At 36.6% G+C, this 18,197-nt stretch overlaps 1 protein-coding gene across 2 annotated transcripts; it reads right to left on the bottom strand.

The window, feature by feature from the left end:
* Positions 1–1,051: 1,051 nt before the first annotated feature.
* Positions 1,052–16,697, bottom strand: SPATA22 (spermatogenesis associated 22). Of its 2 annotated transcripts, none has more exons than XM_043583410.1 (9): positions 16,265–16,697; positions 14,745–14,859; positions 12,661–12,789; positions 10,427–10,487; positions 10,201–10,296; positions 8,448–8,790; positions 6,175–6,304; positions 4,255–4,352; positions 1,052–1,373 (listed from the first exon to the last, which is right to left on the bottom strand). In XM_043583410.1, exons 2-9 carry the CDS (start codon positions 14,785–14,787, stop codon positions 1,182–1,184), a joined length of 1,092 nt encoding a protein of 363 aa, XP_043439345.1. In that variant the 5' UTR covers positions 14,788–14,859; positions 16,265–16,697; the 3' UTR covers positions 1,052–1,181. The 2 variants fall into 2 exon arrangements, with proteins under 2 accessions (XP_043439345.1, XP_043439346.1); XM_043583411.1 differs by having other exon boundaries at positions 14,745–14,853.
* Positions 16,698–18,197: the final 1,500 nt, after the last annotated feature.

The raw sequence follows: 18,197 nt of genomic DNA, 5'->3' as shown, positions 1-18,197 counted from the left end.
CATTAAGGTGGATGATCCTATGATGCATTTCATCAAGTCTTATTCACCCCAGTAGTGGCCAACTTAAATGAGCCACCCCGGTTACTGGTTTTCCCTTCTTTGCTTCTGTCTCTTCCCCTGTGAGGTAACAGTCCCAAATAAACTACTAGTGAACAATAAGACTTCGTCTCAGTGTCTGCATTTGGGGCAAACCAGACTACAACAGAACATAAGATCTCTAAATTAGCAGCCCAAAATTGTGGGGGTGGGAAGCAAAAGTTTTGTGAGTACATTATTTGGTCTAATAATAACAAAACTCAGTCCTGCTACCACCCTTTGATTCCTGGACCCATGAATCAAAGCTATGGAAGAAACAGCACCACATATAGGTTCCTGGTTCAAAGTATATACCATATTTTAAAGGAGCGTACACGAATCTTTCTGGATGTGATCTCCCAACTGGCATCACAACTGAATCATGGTATAAAGCAGTAACTACAAAGCTAGAAAGGAACTTGCTATCATCTTCTGTATCCTCCTTTCATGCACCTTCTGAGGGATTCCTCCACCCTGATTATTTTTAAAGCTGGAGATTATCACTCCCCTCCACTTGTTTGCTTCATAGACAGGTAAACAACAGAGATCCAAAAAATGAGGGCAGGGAGAGGATGTAGAGAGGAAAGACCAGAGTGCAAATGTATTTTAGAAAGACAGATATAAGAAGTAAAGACAGAATTAAATGCAAATTATATACATATATATATATATATGTGTGTGTGTATAATACATGCTTACTAAATACTTTAAAGTAATAAAATGAACTTCATAGACTAACAGCTCCAGTATAATGCCTGGTAACAGTACTGATAGTGGGCACCCTTGTCTTATTCCTGACTTTAGAGGGAATGTCTCTTTATTTCCCCATTAGGCTTGATGTTGGCTTTTGTGCTGACTCAAATGCATTATTACTTCATGTTAAATAAGTATCTATTCCTATTATATTGAACATTTTTATCCAAAATGGTTAATTTTAGCAAATGCACCACTGTCATAAAAAAAAACTCTTCCCACATTTAAAAAGACTGAAATATTTTAATTCAACAAATGAAATACAGAAAAACAGTAGCTATAAAACCATGGAGATGATAACTTAATAACAAAAATGCTTTAAATTATACTATTTAAACTTCCTTCATCACTATTTAAATTTCACTCATTATATTAGTATAATACCTCATCTCAGCATCTGCAATTTTAACAAATGCTTGGAAAGTTTTTTGTTCAGAAACAGATGCTGGTCTGACAGAAACACATTTGAAAATATTCTTTTTCTGGTCATAATTTCCAACACACCTATGAACTCGGCCTCTAATCAGTCTTGGAAGTTCACGATCCTGTTTTTAAAAAAATAAATATCAATAGTTATTTTTTTACTTCATCTGAATTTCAATTTTTTGAAGCTAAAAATATAATCAACTAAATATCAATCACCTCAAAATGCTGTAATTCCCTCAGCTGACTTAGAGCCCCACGGCTGACAAGACCATAATAGCTGGGCATATAGGGGTGCCCTGTCACAGAGGAAAGACCTTCACTTGCGTAGGGCTCCTTACAAGCTGGTGAGCTATTGCTTCTTAAAAGACTGAATAATTCCCACTGTAATGGCACATGAATTATTCACTTCTATTAGACTGCTAGAGTTCCACTTTTAGTAGATGGTAGACCAGGTAGTTTAGGCCAAGTCTCTAGCTAAGAACAACTAGAATAACTGGATGAAATATTTATATCTTCTTGTAGACATTAGAGAGATACCAACACAGTGGGGGAATACAGAGACACCCATCTGGGAGAAGACAGAGGTCCAGAATGCGGCCTGACATTTAGGGATGTTTCTCACTGACGTTCTGTACCAAGTATAGTCAAGGCAGTTAAGAGTCTAAAAAACTGAGCAGAGTTTTTGACAGGCTCCCAGGACCGGGAGATAAAAAACAGAGTCAGAGGTCCACAAGGAAAAGAGATTCTGGTCACTACCTCCACCATCACCCCCAGCTTAGAGTTAGGACCCAAAAGGACCCATGCCTTAATGGGACTAGTAAAACAGGAAAAAAAAAAAAAAACAGCAACAGGAAAAACACAGCCAGCATCAATTCCTTTTAACCATGAATAAAATTATTCTGGAATTGCTTTCACCAAATGGTCATAAAAAGCACTAGCTATAAGGGGTAATATTGATAATTGCTAAAAGGACTATATTAAAATGAAGAATTTCTGTTCCTCAAAAGCTACCGTTAAGAAAAAGCAAACTATAGAGTATGAGAAAATATTTGCAAGACAAATAATGGACAAAAAACTTGTACCCAGAATAGTTAAAAAACAAAAACAAACAAAAAAACAAAACCAAAACCAACTCCTCTAAATAAATAAGGACAAAACAATAACTCAATAGAAAAAAAGAACAAGAGGCCTGAACAGACTTTAAAGAAGGTATCTAAGTGGCCAGTGAACATATATAAGGTGTTCAACCTCATTAGTCACCAGGGAATGTAAAGAAGTAAGACAGCACTAAACACCCACTAGAATAGCTGAAACAAAAAAGACTGATAGTACTAAGTGTTGATAAGAATACAGAAAAACTAAAACTCACCTACACTGACTGTGAGTGTGTAAACTGGTACAACCCTTTGGAAAATTCTTTGGTGAATAACTACTATATTGGAATATACAGATACACAATGATACAGTGATTTTACTTCTAGGTAGATGCTCAGCAGAAATGCGTGCATATGCATGAAAAACATACAGAAGAATATTCCCAGAGCATTATTCCTAACAGCAAAAAATCTGGAAACAACTCAGATGCCACCAACAGTAGGAGAGAAAATTAAATTGTTTTACAACAGAATACTGTACATAGAAATATAAATAAATGGGCTATAGCTACATGCAACAACACAGATGAATTTTACGAACATCGTGTTGAGGGAAAGACATAAAAGATGTACCATATAATATTATTTATATAAAGTTCAAAACTAAGCAGAATTAATTTGTGATATTAAAAGTCAGGATAGTAGTTACTTTTAGGTAGAGACAGGAGATAGTGTGAGGAGACACAAGGATACATAGGGTGACAATAATATCCTATTTCTTAACCTTGGTAATGTTCACTTTGTGACACTTCACAGATACTTCATAGAACTGCACAATTACGATTTTTACACTTTTAGGTATATATTATACTTCAACAAAAAAATTTAAGCTTATCAGACTAGAGAAAACTAAGTATTAAAAATATTACAGAAATTAATAACATAATTACTATTTCTTGATCATCTACTCTATGTCAAATGCTATACATTCATGTTTTATCATCTTGTCTCCAAAATAACCTTTCAAAGTAGGAATTAGTCTCCCCATTTCACAGATTAAAAAAACTCGTAAAGTTGAAGTAGCTTTACTCAAGGTCATAAAACTAGTAAATGGTGGGAGTAAAAACTGGAATCCAAGTCTGATTTTGGAATCAAGGACAAGTTCAGAATTAATACCCAACTCTTCTATAATGTATGTAAGTTAAAAGTCGGCAGCCTCCTTTGTGATCTCCACCCTCCTTTGTCACCCTCAGCCTTCTTTGTCACAAAGAGTCTTTTCTATATCCCAGCCCACTCTTTGCCTTCCTTCAATTTTAAAGCCACTATCCTCACCCCCATCACTTACTGACTCCAGGCTCTGGTAATTATAAACTACTTGCAGTTTCCTCTACAATCCACGCTCTCTCTTAGCATATGCTGCCCTCCCATCTTAGGATGCACTCCTCACGCTTCTCCCCTCCCCCAACACACTCTGGCTTTACTAGTCTTTAAATATGTAAGATAAGATAGGTTACTACATTCTTCAAAAATCTTTCTGATATGCCCCATCCTTCCTATCTACTTCTATAGCACACTGCACATTCCTCTATCATACCATTTACCATGCCACGGTTTAACATTTATGTAAGTCTCTCTACCTGAGATTGTAATAAACTCTTTGAAAGAAAGCTATTTAGCACTTATATTCCATTTTGTATCCTTTGTATCTAGCACAGCACCTGGCAGGTGCAGGTAGGTTCTCCAGATTAGCTAAACAAATAAACTTTAATGTCAGAACTGAAACCAAACAAAATGCTGAAAGTACTACTAAATTGTTAACAGAATTTCTACTGCAATGTAATTACAGCCTACATTTGTATGTTTTGTTGGCACAGGCTTTGCAAAGAATATTTAAACAAATACTCACGATTTCGTAAAATACACAAGGCAGAGTATTTTTCCCATCTCTCATAAGGAAAGTCTTTGAATAATATGGACCAGGTGTAACAGCTGAATCAAGAACAGCTAAGCAACATTAAAATGGGGGAGGGGGGAGAAACAGTTGGTAAATGTAAATAAAACTTAACAGTGAGAAGTGACATTTAAATACTATTCCTACATCAAGCTCTCCTACTTTTATTTATACAATAATAAAGACAACACTTTAAGAGGGAATGACATTTCTGAAACTGCTTTATACCAAGGAAAGCAAAATTTTTGGCCTTGTCTAACTCAGGAACAGGTTATGTGCAAAAGTTCATACCATTGACAATATTTGGCCATTTGATGCTTTTTTCTTACAGTGTGTTCTATAGAGTGGTTAAATCTTCAGACCACTCTATATTATAATAATAAAATACAAAAATATAATGAATAAGCATCATGGTTTAATGAAGGAAAAAACACTGAATTAGAATCAGAAATCATTTATTTGCATTCCAGTTCAACTTAACTAAATTGAGCAAATTGTTTAACCTCTTTCAAATCTGTTTCATATATAAAATGCAAATAATATTTCATGTTTATTTCAATAAATTATCAAATGAGAGCATTATTCATTCTTTAATAACCACCTGTTGAGTACTGACAGTGAACATTTGTTATTTTGAGGTCAGTCTCCATTCCCCCTAATAATACCCAGATTTTCCTTTAGGAAACCTCTGCTATGTCATTCTTAGCCATATGATTTGGAGAGGATCTGACCGACCCACAGATCCAGGAGACTAATTTAACCCATCAGCATATCCCATTCCCAGCTACAGAGTTCAAGATTGGCTAGTCATTTGCTAGTTTCTGGAAAACACAAGGAGAAGGAACTATCAACAAATGTGACAGTGTGGTATAAGCATGTGTGGTACAGAAAGTTTTGATAGTCATCTTAATACCAAAAGGAAAGAGTCAGAAGTGCTGGAGAGACCACATTTGGAGCTTCAGGATGAAGCCAACACTGTGATAGGACAGAAAGATGGCTAAAATCAAAAACATAATTCTAGATGAATATTAATATGTGTATTTTAAAACACATAGAGCAAAAAATATAAATTGTGAAATCAGATGTGCATAGTAAAATTATAAAAGCATGGACAGGAAAGATACCACAGGGATTATCTCTAAGAAGAAGAAACAAGGATGGGGGCTTCAAATAGATCTATAACATAGGTATGTGGATATTTATATTCTCTATTTTTCTATATATTTAGAATATTAAATAATTTAAACAGTATTAAATATTTATTTTATTTGAATTAAAAGAAATATGTTTTGAGTCTCTATTTCTTGTTTATCTCTTCATTCTAGGTAAAATCAAATTCTGGAAACATTCTAAAAACTTTTAAGTAATAATTTAAGAAACAGATTAATCATAGGGTGTTTTCTCCTATCACTAAAGGATTCTTCATAGATGTTCTTTTAGAGTATTTAAAATATGATTTCACTATATACGAAATTACTACTGGATTTAGTGTAATGTAGTACACAGAACACCAGATTGAGAATAAAGGAGATTTGGTTTTTAGATCCATTTCTGCAGCTAACTTGCTTTGTTATAGTCAAATGTACTCTAATGAATTGCCCCATTTCTTCACCTACCTCAAGGATTAACTTAGAGCCCTTGTAACAATCTTTCCAGTTTTAACATTATAAATCAGAAGAATATTACCATAAATAACCAAATACATCTTAAGTCACCCAAATCAATGACAAATTCAGGAACTGAAGAAAATCCTAATAAAACATAATCTCCTTTTGCAAATTTTATTTTTCTTTAAGGTTCCCTAGGTATTCCTATTGACATTCAAAACTGTCGTCCAAATAGAATTACTGAGGTTTTTTGAAGTACCATACCTACCCAATATTTCAAAAAGAAGTACAGTTTTCTGTGCATGTTCACACCAGTACTTCATGCTTTCAATAACTGCAGATATAATTCTTAAAGAATTATCTTTTTCCTTAAGCTTTAACTGATACAATGAGTCTTCCTTTTGAAAAAATAAAAACACAGCATTAGAAAATCCTTTCATTTTTTTTCATCATACTCTTTCACTTTCCATGTTAAAGATTCTAGGTCCCCAGGCATAAAATGTGTAATATATGCAACAAAACCCACTACTGATAATTTTAGTACAGTTATTCCCCTAAATTAAAGACATCATTAGCACTTTATAGCAGGAGAAACTAGGATTACTTAGACACCATTAATCAAGAAGAGAATTATTTATATGAACATTCATCACTCATTTATTCACTGAGTATTTTTAAAGCAAAGACTTATTCATGTGGACATTCATTCGTTTACTTGTTTTTAAAGAATCCTGTGCCAATCCTGTGATAAACACAGGTGAGTAAAACAAAATTCCTTTCCCTAACGTGTTAATACTCTAAGAGGGGAGCCAGACACATTCACTCATTCATTACAAAAGTACTCATTGGCAGTTACTATGCACCAAATATTGTTAATGAGAAAACAACACTGAACAAAACAGACAAGATATCTACCCTCACAGATTCTGCCATCTAATGGACGATCCAGAAAATAAACAAATAAATACATAATTGAATGTCAAGAATTGATATATCCTATGCATTTTTTAAAAACAGGGTAAAAGGATAAAGACAGAGAGGAATTATTAAATACATTGATGAAATGAGGACTGAGGAACACTAAAGTATAAAGTCCCTGAGATGGGAATTGTGTTTGGCATTTTAAAAAATCAACTAAGAATACAGTGTGTTAAGTTATTAATTGGGGGGGGGGGGTACTTTCCTTTGTGAGGGTGGGGACACATCAAAGAACAACTGATGGAACTTTTTTTCCAACTATAATTACCTTCTTTCTCCTCCTCTTCGTAACCAAAATACCAATGCCTCCCATTTGAGAGCTACTGCCATAATGAACAACTGTTACTAAGGCAAACTATGTCATATCATTCTTGTATACAAGGAAACACAAGGTTGAAGGCCACTGTGATATATGCTATATTAGTCAGATTTCTAGCAAAAAAAAAAAAACTTTCTGTTGAAAAGACTTCTTACGAGTGTATGTACAGAACAAGCACAGGGTACTTAAGCCCTCAAAGACTGACAACAATAAGAAACTACTGTCACTCCTAGGCTGAAAGGACAAAGGGATGAAGTAAAATTACCACACCTGTGAAAGCTGGACTCATGGAGGGGCTGTATCATTTAGGATCAGCTACTGACTATGACACAACATTTAAACAGGGAGAAAATGGGAAACCCCAAACTTTCTCCCCACCCTCTAATTTCCTGCCAGTGACCCCAACTGGCTGATCCCTAACAGGAGCTAGCCTAGGGACCTCAGGATGCTGTACTGTGTAGGACAATTCAGCCTTCCAAAACACAGACAAGAGTAGAGTGTAAAGAATCTACTGAGCCAGGGCACAAGGGAAGGAAGGTAGTGAACAACCAGCACATAGAATATATTAAAGATATTTACAAAGAACAATTAGAGCAAAGAGTGGTGATAGGAGGAAATAAGGCTGAGGTACAGATATAGAGAAAAATATACAGAGTGCATATCATGGTCAGAGAATTGTGAAGGGTCTGAAATGGCTAGTGTATTGGAGAATTAGTAGATTATGGAATACGAAACTGGAAAGGTACAATAAATTCTGACTTGCAGTCCAAATCTATCCTGCTATTTTTGTAAATTTTCATTGGAACACAGCCAAGCCTATTCATTTATGTATTGTCTATGGCTGCTTTCAAGCTACAAAGGCAGAGTTGAGTGGTATAGCTAAGAGACTATATGACCCATAATGTAAAAAATATTTACTATCTGGCCCTTTAAGGAAGAACTTTGAGAATTTCTATAAGTAATGGATAAACTCATCATCCCAACAATCAATAAACAGTGAAATTCAGAACCCAGTAAGATACTCTAAAGCAACCATGAACAGGAGCAGCCATTCACAACCTCTAAGAAAATATTTTGGAAATGAACATTCATCCACTCCAATGGAACTAGATATTTGTGTTAACCAAGAAATGCATGCCATGGGATTGATTTTAAATGCTCTTATCGCTGTAAACTTCTAAATATTTATCTCATTTTTTAAATGTAAATACAAAAATGTAAATAATTCATATTTAAAAGTTTACCTTGAGAGTGCTTTCTTCTGGAATATAATCCAACATTTTCTTCTTAAATTGGTTTTGTTGAAAATTAGACTTAAATGCCTGTAATGCACTGTTTTTGTCTAGACCTCTCATTGTGGAGCCAGGTATTTTTGATGAATGTGTTTGTCTGAGTACTTCAGTTTCTCTTTGATGAGATGAGTTAGGAGGTTCGGGTATTTTCAACTGTTTCTGTTGTTGAGCTCCCCAACTCCTTGGACAAGAATTTATTCCATCATTTGCCACTAAGTTTGTCCTTTCACAATGAGGCCTAAAATCATTTCTATCCCAAGTTTTCCAGCTAGTATTTTTGTTGTCATCTCTGTAGCTGTAATAGTTTAAAATTAATACTAGTTTTTATTTCTATATACTTTTCCTTTTAAAAAATTAATAGTGAAAAACTGTGGTTTATAAAGTACCTTGTAACTACTGACTAGTTGGAAATTCCAAATACATTATCATAACAACTCTACAATATATTATACCTCTCTTTTTAGGTGAGGAAACTGAGGGACAAAACAACTTGCATGAAGTTATATAGCAAGTTACTATCAATCTGGAACCCAGAGAATCCTACTCTCCCCACACAGATTCCAGTGCTATAAAGTATATTTTTAAACCATATAAGCCTTCATATGACAGTGGTTGTCTCTGAGTGTAAGATTTTAAGGACATTTTCTTGCTTCTTTATACATTTATTTTTAAATTTTCTATAAAGTAAAATTTTTACAAGTTAAACTATGGCTTATAGATGATTCTAAATAACGAGAATAAATATAGGCAGTATAGGTAACTATTTAATTAGAAATTTTGTACTTTTACTACATAGCTTAAAAGCCCAATTTATGAATCTGTTGCAGGATTTTATTATATTAATCTAAGGAAGTTGGATTAATTTAATCTATGAGGAGATCAGAACTGATGAGAACATAATGTTAATGAGGCCAAAATCAAAAGTATAATTTCTGAGCATACTAGTTAAGAGTTCCACAAGGAGAAACTAGTCCAGGTCACAAATTCTCATTTCTGAATAATTTTTCTGAAAATATCACCAGGATCACAAGGGGGCAAGTAACACAACTCATCCCTCGTTAGAGAAAATAATCCAAGAAAAGGTCCTGGTTTCCTAGAGACCAGGCACGAGTCCAGACTGCATGGGGCCTGAAGCTTGTATGATGTGAAGAGGCTTCTCAAGTAAATTAGGTGCAAAAGTAGGTATGAAAATAATGAGAAAAGAAATCACAAATAATTACAAAATTTTAAAAGGTGATAAATATCGCAAACATCACAATATCCAGGAAAAAATGTTACTGGCATTTTTATTAATTAATTGTCTGATACACCTCTATAAAACTTTTCCTACATCGATCACCTCCTCACATGACAGCAATTTTATTTCCAATAGTGAGAACAGAAACATAATTTTGTCTTTCCATGACTATGGGGTAACTTGTATTACTCAGTTTAGAAAAGTTTCTTTCAGCTTCCCAACTCCTTACTGGTAAACAACACATCTGCAACCTGCTCCAATGCTTTTGTCTAGGAGGTGCTCCTGGCCTGGGGACAAGCCCTGGAAAAACTACAGTCCTAGGTGAGCCCACACAGTTGGCTATTATTAAGTATAAAAATTTTCTAAATGTAATTTTGTCTAGGCAAGGACAAAGAGATGAAGGAGGAGGGAAAGAAGGGAAGGAGGAGAAGGGAAGGAGAAAAAGAAAGAAATCTTAAGTAAACTCACCTCCAACCACTCTTGCTTCTTTCAGTATTTGATTGAATAGACTTAGACATAGAATCTTGACTTCTCAGGGGAGGAGAAACTGAATGTGGCATTTGCCTTTAAAGGAAACATGTCTTATAAATATTAGTAGTTTGTTTCCAAATTGAGAAATGTAAAATGTACACAGAAAAATGACATCAGTCAATAATAGACACACACAGTCACTGGTGTCCATTTTTCCACATACCCTGTGTTCAGTGTTTTCACTAAAGGAGGCAACTCTGGATTCACAGCTTCCCAGGCCCAATCTCAAAAGATATAAATAACATAGATAAAAGTAAGATAGGTAACATTTTTAAAAAATAATTATTTCATACTTATTTAATTTGTGGGAAACTAAAAGCCTGAATAAGCAGTGGACTTGAAGATATGTATGTGTTCTTTAATAGCATTGTTGTGGAATTTGTCACAGCCTGCCTTATTAATTTTTATAGATGTCTTTCTTCTCCACTGTATTTTAAACAAGGGTAATAGTTTAATCTGTATCTTTTCCACAATCAATCCTAGTATATATAGTACCTTGTATTTTGTAACATGAATTCAGCGTAATCAATGTTTCTTAAACTTTTTTGACCCCAACCCACAGCAAAAAATGCATTATAGCCCAGGGGCACCTGGGTGGCTCAGTAGGTTAACCGCCAAACTCTTGATTTCAGCTCAGGTCATGATCTCATGGTTCGTTAGTTTGAGCCGCGCATCAGGCTCTGGGCTGACAGTGTGGAGCCTGCTTGGGGTTCTCTCTCCCGCTCTCTCTGCCCCTCCCCTGCTTGTGCGTGCTCTCTCTCTCTCTCTCTCAAAATAAATAAATAACTTGAAATAAAACTACATCATAGCCCAGAACATATATATATATATATATATATACACATACACACACACACACACACACACACACAAACATACACACACACACACACATATATATACACATACACATGGTATGCATGTGTGTGCATGAAAGGAGAGAGAACATAAAACTGCACCATCAACTTGTATCCTTACTATCTGTGATGCACTCTCATATTTTCTATTCTACTTTATTCTCTTCTATTTCCTTCTTTAAAGATTAACTTTTTCCCAATCGGACTAATGGATCAAGACACAAATTTGAAAATCACTGATCTAGTCCTATCTTTTACCCAGTATAAGAATCTTATAGATATCTGACAGATTGTAATCCTGGTCAGAGTTTGGACAGTTCAGTACTTCAGGAGGATGAACATTTCCCTATGGAGTAGCTCCAAATGCTGTTATTTTTCAAGGCCAACATTCATGCTATTTATAAAAATATTTTAAACGTCAGAGAAATTTTTTAGATGGCAGAGGATGACCAGATAAATGCCCATTTATGTATATCCATGTGAATTTTTATCTTTTATCCATAAAAATGAGAGTAATATAAAATTCCTATTTTAAATTCCTCAAACATGAAAGAAAATAATTACAGCTTAGAAGCAGACTAAGTAAGGTCTATGGTAGCACATTGGATGAAATTAACAAATATATATATATTATATTTATATGTGGCTATATATATAAAGAGATTTTAAAATTCCAGTTGCAAAAGAGCCTATTAAAGATTTTTAAAGTATCCTCAAAATTATATAAATGTATATAACCAGCATATACCAAGTATATTTCAGAATACCTGCCTATCCATGCCTTCTTCTTAAGAGAAATAAAAAGTCAGCAAACATTAATACCTCTCTGCACCCACCACCACAGCTAATTGTTACAGAGATGAGAGGCCTAATCATAAAGCTAAACCAGAATTTTAATGACCTCACTGAAAAAGATGTGCTGAACCAAAGGCTCTCTGTCTCTAGAATTTAATCAAAAGATACAGAAGGCAGTCAACAGTAGACTCTGAAAACTAGAACTAAAAAGGCTATGTTAACTCCCAGCAAGGGCAATTCAGTTCATGGGCTAGTTGAAGCTATAAGGAAACCAACTGGATGAGAGAAATGAAGCATCAAATGAAGAAAGGCAAAAATGCTAAGAGAAGAGAAAAAAGCCAAGCAGCAGAAATGTTAGGCTTCTACCCTGCTACCCCCATTTTTCCTGTGTTCACATGCATACTTATCCCTATTCCTAATGCAACTTGAGTTTCTCCATTCTTTATCACCACATGCCTAAGTCACAATATCCATGTATCTTGAAAAAGAAAAACACAAATCTTTACAATGTGGGTTACAACTTCATTAGAACAAAGGCTCCAGATCTAAGATACTCCATTTAAATGCTAAGCCATCCTTGTAGACAAGGAAACTCAAACTAGTGTACTGGAATGTTCAGAAGGAGCCAAGTAATCCCTGTATTTGGATGGTGGAAAGAAAAAGCAAACTTTCTATTTCCATTATAATAAAATAAAAATGGTAATTTTCTATAATATTCATTCTTATTTTCACCTTATTTTCTTACCTGTTGGTAAAGGAGGGAAGTCATAACTGTCAGAAGCAGTACTGATACTTGGATCATTTGTAAGTGGATTAGAGGTTAATGGCTGTCTATTCCTCTTTTTCTGATTGAACAATGGTACAGGCAAACAGCCTAAATTATATATATCAATAAATTAGTACATAATAGGCAAATAGTCGATCTAGTTATAGAGTAACTGTATAATATACAACTTGAATTTGTCTACTTCTGTATGTTAATTTTATATTTATTATAGATATATTTCTACATCTTTGGATTGATTTTTACATTCTTTTTAAGATCCCAAATAGCCTCATTTGTCTCTACAAAAACTCCTTTCTTGTTCTACATTAACACTGACTTAATTCCTCTTGTTTGGAAGTAATTCCCATCTCCTTCCTTACCCCGACCCTTTCTAAATCCACTTTTTGTTTTCCTTATTTCCCTCCTGTGCTTGCTTATTACCATGTCAACTGGAGGGGATCCTTTAAATACAACAGAGGTGAGGGAGAACCAAACTTTGATCCCTGCTTTCCAAAACCTTAACCACTCTTTAGACTATGATAGCACACTCTTTAGGGCAGTTCTCATTTGACTAAGATTTACACAGACTTGTGCTTAACATGCCAGCTCCTAGACCCCACTGTCATAGATTTTATTTCAGCAGATTTAGTTTGGAATCCAAAACTCTACAATTTTAACAAGCACTCCAGTTGTCTCTAATGCATATTGTCTGTGGGTCACTTTTAGAACGCCTTAAAGTGATAATATCCAGTCCACATGAGAATAAATAAATATTACCTCCAAGCTATCCAGATGGGAGGCCTGGGATCTCAAGTCAAGCCAAGAGTTAGAATTTATAAACACTAAATAACTAGAAGGGATCTCAGAGCAAAAAAAGGGATCCAAAAAGCTTGCACGGTGCCACAACGGAACCTAAGGTTCCCAAATCTCAATTCAGGTATCTTACCACTAGACCATACTCTAGCTGGTCCATCAACATGTACTATGGGAGAATATAGTCTTTGTGATAACTATCTGATGAAAAGCTGGGAAAATTATGTGAGCTCTGAAATCAGACTGCGTGGGTTTGAATCACAACTTCAAAATATAAACTTGGGCAATTTCCTTAAACTCGTTGTGCTAATATGACATACATAGAGAGGCAGGATAATATAGTGATTAAGAGCACGGATGCTAGAGCCTAGCATCTAGAGCTAGATTCAAATGCTGGTTCTGCCACTTCATAAGTTACTGATTTAACCCTTCTGTGCCTTAGTTTCTCATCTGGAAAACAGGGATGTTAATAATAATGCCTATCCCAGAGGGCCAGTGTAAAAATTAAAGAAAACAATACATATAATGGCCAGAACACAATACATCCGACAGCTATTGCTATCTTCACTATGCATTATCACTATTTCCCTGGTTCTCTTCATTTTTACCATCTGTCCTTTTACTAACTAATAAATTGGGAATGAAGAAATGGTAAGGGAAGTTGTTACGGAGACAGAAGTGCTTCTGGAAATATTTTAAATAAGTAGGTCACAAATACAAATAGAAATAAGCCTATTTTTTTGTTTTCAGTTTAAAAGTGTAGAACAACTCAAACACATAAGGTTTGTAGAAAGAACACTAGAGTAAATCCAGGAAAGTTTCATTTTACTCCCACTTCTGTCACTATTTTGCCTTGAGTAAGTTATCTTACTTCTTTGCACCTAAAAGAGGTTAGACTATATGTTCAGTCTTCCTTAAAGTTCCTTCCAAAATGTTCCCTCTATAAACTACACAAGATTTACATGGAATATAAAAATATAGAAAATTTGGGGCGCCTGGGTGGCGCAGTCGGTTAAGCGTCCGACTTCAGCCAGATCACGATCTCGCGGTCCGTGAGTTCGAGCCCCTCGTCAGGCTCTGGGCTGATGGCTCAGAGCCTGGAGCCTGTTTCCGATTCTGTGTCTCCCTCTCTCTCTGCCCCTCCCCCATTCATGCTCTGTCTCTCTCTGTCCCAAAAATAAATAAACATTGAAAAAAAAAATTAAAAAAATATATATATAGAAAATTTAAAAATAAAAGTTGTTCAATACCTGCTGTACTTCGAGTTGAATTTTCATTTAGGTTTCTCTTCATTTCCTTCAATATTAAAATCTGTAACTTTGTCTTTAGCACTCCAAATTTACAAATGAAGTTGTCTGACTAAACCTTCCAAGAAATATGCAATTCACATTATATCAACAAAAAAATCAAATTCTCAGCCTACTAATTACTGAAATTTTGATTTAACACTATGGCTTCAAAATAAGGTAAACACTTTACAGAACCCTGCTTCCCGAATAAGAATTTACAACATGATCCATTTTTCCAACTCTGTTCAAAATTGGTTACGACTGAGGTGGCTATAACCTTGCTGCCTAAACATACATTTTTTTTTTCCACACAGTCCACATAACATGTTTCACAAACAAAAACCCACAATGAAGATTCTGAACCAGATTTATAAAAGAGGGAAATGGCTACAACACTGGCAAACTGATATGCTGGCAAGGCCAGGGAGGAAACCTACACAAGTGAACTAACCACGTGAGAACACGCTCCAACTCACTTTAAAACACTGTGCAGATCACTTGCTTTGGCCATTAACTGGAGATCCCTGTATTACAGAATACCAAAGACTAAGGCCTCAATATCCAGATTAATTGCAATAATAAATTTCTACTCAATCTATATAATTTCAACAAGTGAAACAAGGTTTTTCTTTGTTTTTTTCTTCTACAACAAAATTTGTTGCAATTTTTTTCCATGTTTAGCCTCCTCCTAATATATTTCAATCCCAATTTAATGCAACAAACACCTATTACATGAAAAAGCAAAATACAAACCTAAATAAGGTAATCTCCGCTCCTAAATTCATTATCCAGTGATGAAACAACTAAGTAACACCGCAAATCACACTGAGGTAAACAAATTTCCAAATATCACTTAAAGAAATAAAAATGGGGAAACATAAGGGCAGGGACTGCCTCTGCTTTGTTTCCAAATCTTGGGCTTGAAGCCGGATATCGCGGGCCCTTTAGAAAATATTCTTGATGTCATTCTAGGAAGCAAAACTGAGGTTATACGACGTTTTCTCCGCACAGAAATACCAACGCAACTCACACCATGAACCTAGAGCGGGGCTTACAAGGGTCATTACGTTTCTGAGTGCCATGCAAACAAAATCAACAAAAATGAGACATCCTCCCCCAGACCGGAGGGCCGGACACCCTGAGGTGCCCCCACCCCAGCTTCTAACTGGACTCTAACGGCAGTTAGGTGGTTGGCAGCGTCGACGTGCAAAAAGTTTGTTCAGTCAACACACACACACACACACACACACACACACACAGCCCCCAAAGGCCACTAGCTCAAATGGAGGCAAGGAGGGCCTATTTTGGCCACTCCTGGGCGGTCCAGTCAGGCCTACATTCTCTTTCCAACCACCTCTCCTGACCCAGGGACTGGGGCAGTTTGGTAACTAGAGACAATACACTCTTTCCCTTCTTGGCCCTCGGGCCAACACGACACGCAACTTTAACCCTCAGGCTCCCAACCCTCCAACAACGGTCACCCGTTCGCTTCGCTCCGTCGTCGTCGACGTCGCCAACACAGCCCAGTCAGCTACCGCTGACTTCCCGGCTTCTGAAGAAGCGCGAGAAGTCGAGCTTTGCGCAAGCGCACCTGCACCCGCGCCGCCCACTGCGCAGGCGCAGGAGCCACCTGCCTCTGGGGCTCGGGTGCTGTGGCGTAATCCTTTCAGTGGACGGTGAGAAAAAGGTGTTCACGCGCCTGTCCTTCCTGCTCGCAGCTGTGAGGTACGAGGCGCCGGATGGCTCTAGGGACGAGCCGTTCTATTCACCCCTGAGACGTACCCACGACTGGTGGCCCAACACTCCTCTTTACCCTTTCCCCAGAGCACACATTTTTTAGGTTCTAAAACCTAAAACGTTTGTAAGACATTGGAGGTTCGCTTAGAAGAGAATAACAAGGCCTCGGGCCTGAAAAGCAGGTCATAAGGTTTGTTTGACTTTGCTTCGTGTGGGCTGGGAATTAGTCATCTGGCCGCTGGCTGGCTGGAGCCCTGAGGCCCCTGGAGAGCTGAGGCCCCGGTTACGAGGAGGGCCCTGCAACTCTAAGAGCAGGGACTGCACTGTGCGAGAGCTCAGTGGAGGGAAAGGGCGTTCAAGGCCCGGGAGAGGAAATGGAATGCCGCGATGACCCGGAACTCTGGCGCTGGCCAGACGCCTCTGATCTTGGCCCTCTGATCTTGGGCAAGTTATTTACCCCCTCTACACCTACACTTCTCTTCTCAGTAAAGCAGGTATAACTATTTACTCAGTTCCCCTAAAACTATTAAAAGAAAAATGAACAGCCCTGGGGCACGGTAAATGCTCGGTAAATGTTAGACCGTAATTAATAACAGTAGCTACCATTTACTGAGTCCTTACTATACCAGGAATAGTAATTCTAGCTCTGTCTGAAGTCAAAGGCCATGTTATGTTGTTACTGTATCTTCTGGCCATTTGAAGCCTGGGAGAAGTGAACAGAAATGTGCGGAGGGTGTACAGATGGAGGGAAGGTTGTTAGTACAGGCCTAGGACTATGAGACCATGAAACATATTAGTACGGTTGACCCTTGAACGGCACAGTTTTCAACTGTACAGGTCCACTTATAGCTGGATTTTTTAGAGTGCTGTACTGTACATGTATTTTCTCTATGATTTTCTTAGTAACATTTTCTTTTCTGGAGGTTACTTTATTGTAAGGATACGATATTTAATACATATGTAAAATATGTGTTAATTGACTAGCAGTAAGGCTTCTAGTTAACAGCAGTCTATTAGTAATTTAAGTTTTAGGGAGTAAAAAGTTATAAGGGATTTTCAGCTGCTTGGGGGTCAGCGCTCCTAACCCCTGCATTGTTCCAGGGTAATCTCTAGTTTCTTATAAGATTAGGTCAAAAGAAGGAGAATGAGTATGAATGCCAAACTCAGGAATAAGTTTGAAGTAATTGTGTCTTCATTTAATTTGGAAAAGAGAAGACTTCACAGCATAAGATGTCTGAAAAGACTTGTTAGTTGTCATGGTTCCAAAGAGAAGACTTTTATTTTTTATTTTATTATTATTATTATTACTATTACTATTACTATTACTATTACTATTACTATTAGAGTAAGAGAGAGAGTGCCAAAAAGTGGAGAGGGGCAGAGGGAGGGAGAATCCTAAGCAGGCTCCGGCTCAGTGTGGAGCCGGATGTGGGGCTCCATCCCACTACCCTGGAATCATGACCTGAGCTGAAATCAAGAATCAGATGCTCAATCAACTGAGCCACCCAGGTGCCCCCCTCAAAGGGGAGACTATTAGAAAATGAATAAAAGCTTTAGGGAAGCAGATTTTGACCTAACATATACATGTGTGCGTACATACATGCATGCATACATATATACACACACACATACACACATATATAACACCCACCCATGTGCCCCCCAAATGGATTTCTC

The sequence above is a fragment of the Prionailurus bengalensis genome, chromosome E1 (assembly GCF_016509475.1).
Source record: "Prionailurus bengalensis isolate Pbe53 chromosome E1, Fcat_Pben_1.1_paternal_pri, whole genome shotgun sequence".
Lineage (NCBI taxonomy): Eukaryota > Metazoa > Chordata > Mammalia > Carnivora > Felidae > Prionailurus > Prionailurus bengalensis.
This window is presented reverse-complemented; position numbering and strand designations above follow the sequence as displayed.